General features: G+C 59.7%; 1 protein-coding gene across 1 annotated transcript; it reads left to right on the top strand.

The window, feature by feature from the left end:
• The first annotated feature begins 37 nt into the window (after positions 1-37).
• On the top strand, positions 38-1671 carry LOC131879619 (uncharacterized). The gene is made up of 2 exons (XM_059225979.1): positions 38-514; positions 913-1671. The coding sequence occupies exons 1-2, from the start codon at positions 38-40 to the stop codon at positions 1669-1671; spliced, it is 1236 nt and encodes a 411-aa protein (XP_059081962.1).
• Positions 1672-2021: the final 350 nt, after the last annotated feature.

Raw genomic sequence — 2021 nt, 5'->3', positions numbered from 1 at the left:
AGACGAGATAGAGGAGGGGGGCGCGAACTTATCGCCCATGGGCACCGAGCGGGCCGGGAGCCGCTTCTACGTAGCTGTGCCCCAGTCACTGCGCGCCGAGGGTCACCGAGATCGCTCTCCCGTCCAGCGAGACGGCATCAGCAGTTCGCTTTCCCAGCACCGGGGCAGGATCGGACAGATCGTCCCAGAACAGGGAGCGGCCTGGCGAGCAGTCGTTTCCCCGGCACCGGGGCGCTGTTTGTTACGCAGATGTTCCCCAGCACACGCGGGAGGCGGTGTCGGGTGCGAGGCAGATCGCGTTTTCCCCGCAGCCACCGGGGAGGCGGGCCCGTCAGCAGAGTCGTTTCCCCAGGCCACCGGGAGCGCCTCGCAGACCGTAGTTTCCCCCAGCCGACCGGGAGGCGGCCTCGAGCAGACGTTTTCCCGCAGCCACCCCCGGGAGACAGCCTCAGCCAGATCTGTTTTCCCCCAGCCACCGGGAGCGAGCCTCGGCAGACCGTTTTCCCCAGCCACGGTGAGCAGCCTCACAGATCGCTTTCCCCAGCCACACGGAGCAGCCTCAGCAGACGCTTACCCCCAGCCATCCGGAGCCGGCCTCAGCAGATCGCTTTCCCCAGCCACCGGGAGCGGCCTCAGCAGATCGGCTTCCCAGCCACGGGAGCGGACTCACCAGATCGCTTTCCCCAAAGCCACCGGGACGGCCTCGAGCTAGCATTTCTTCAGCCAACGGGAGCGGCCTTCAGCAGATCGCTTTCCCCAAAGCCACCGGGAGCGGCCTCGAGCGAGGCCGTTTTCCCCAGCCACCGGGAGGCGGCCTCAGCAGATCCGTTTTCCCCAGCCACCGGGGCGCCGAGATCAAAATGATGCTTTGCAGCTTACCTCACCCGAACGCCCAAGAACCGTCTCGCGCAGACCGCGCAGCCTCAGCACGATTTCAGAACGGGGCCAGATCGCTTTTCACCCAGCACGGGAGCGGCCTCAGCAGATCGCTTTCCCACAGCCACCGGGGAGACGGCCTCAGAGATCGTCCCCAGCCACCGGGAGCGAGTGCAGCGAGTCGCGTATATCCCCGCCACGGGGCGAGCGCCTAGCAATCGTTTTCCCCAGCCACCGGGAGGACGGCCTCAGCAGATCGTTTTCCCCCAGCCACCGGGAGCGGCCTCAGCAAGATCGTTTCCCCACACGGAAGCGGCCTACAGGCGATTCGTTTTCCCCAGCCACCGGGAGGCAGCGATCTCAGCCACACGCTCGGCAGACCGTTTTCCCAGCCACCGGGAGCAGCCTCAGCAGATCGCTTTCCCCGCCACCGGAGCGGCCTCGGCAGACCGTTTTCTCCCAAGCCACGGAGCAGCCTTCAGCAAGATCGCATATTCGCCCAGCCGACCGGAGGGGACTCAGGCAATCGCTTCCCCAGCCACGGGAGCGGCCTCAGCAGATCGTTTTCCCCAGCCACGGGAGCGGCCTCAGCAAGATCGTTTCCCCAGCCCCCGGAGACGGCTCACGCAAGAATCGGGCTTGACTAATCCTTCAGTGGTGCTTCAGCTTCGTGTTCGGCATTCGTGTTTCTCCAACCGGGAATTTGCCTCGGCTCTCGATAAACAGTGCATACGTTGCAAGAACAATAACGGAAGCTCACACCCTGTTGAGAGAAACGAGATGATCATGCTCTGAAAGTTCTATAAAAGTAATTGAATTTGGCTTAACCTGATGGACGAGTCATGATGATCTGAGTACATTGTCCCCTTGTCAACTCCTGCTTTTTAACCGATCCTTTTCCCTTGTCATTGGCTTCTCCGCTCTTTCCCATTTTGCTACTGAAATGTTTCAAACAATTGACTTTTTGAGATATCTGACACTCTAGTTTTAAGTGTTAAAGTATAGGTAATTTTTTGGAAGATCTTGAAATGGTGCTGAAGTTCCCGTTTTCGGCCATTTTCAGTTTTGGACGAAGCACAGATTTTTTAAATCTTTCCTACAAATCCCTGAAAGCTATTTGAAAAGTGAAAGTAGACACATTCTAA

Source organism: Tigriopus californicus, chromosome 4 (genome assembly GCF_007210705.1).
Source record: "Tigriopus californicus strain San Diego chromosome 4, Tcal_SD_v2.1, whole genome shotgun sequence".
Classification (NCBI taxonomy): Eukaryota; Metazoa; Arthropoda; class Copepoda; order Harpacticoida; family Harpacticidae; genus Tigriopus; species Tigriopus californicus.
The sequence above is the reverse complement of the archived record's forward strand: the minus strand, read 5'-3'. Positions and strand labels throughout refer to the sequence as shown.

Excerpts from the sequence above, each read along its gene's own strand:
- LOC131879619 (XM_059225979.1), top strand. The coding sequence starts at position 38 with ATGGGCACCGAGCGGGCCGGGAGCCGCTTCTACGTAGCTGTGCCCCAG. Across the intron at positions 515-912 it reads GACCGTTTTCCCCAGCCACG|ACCGCGCAGCCTCAGCACGA; the intron begins GTGAGCAGCCTC and ends CGTCTCGCGCAG.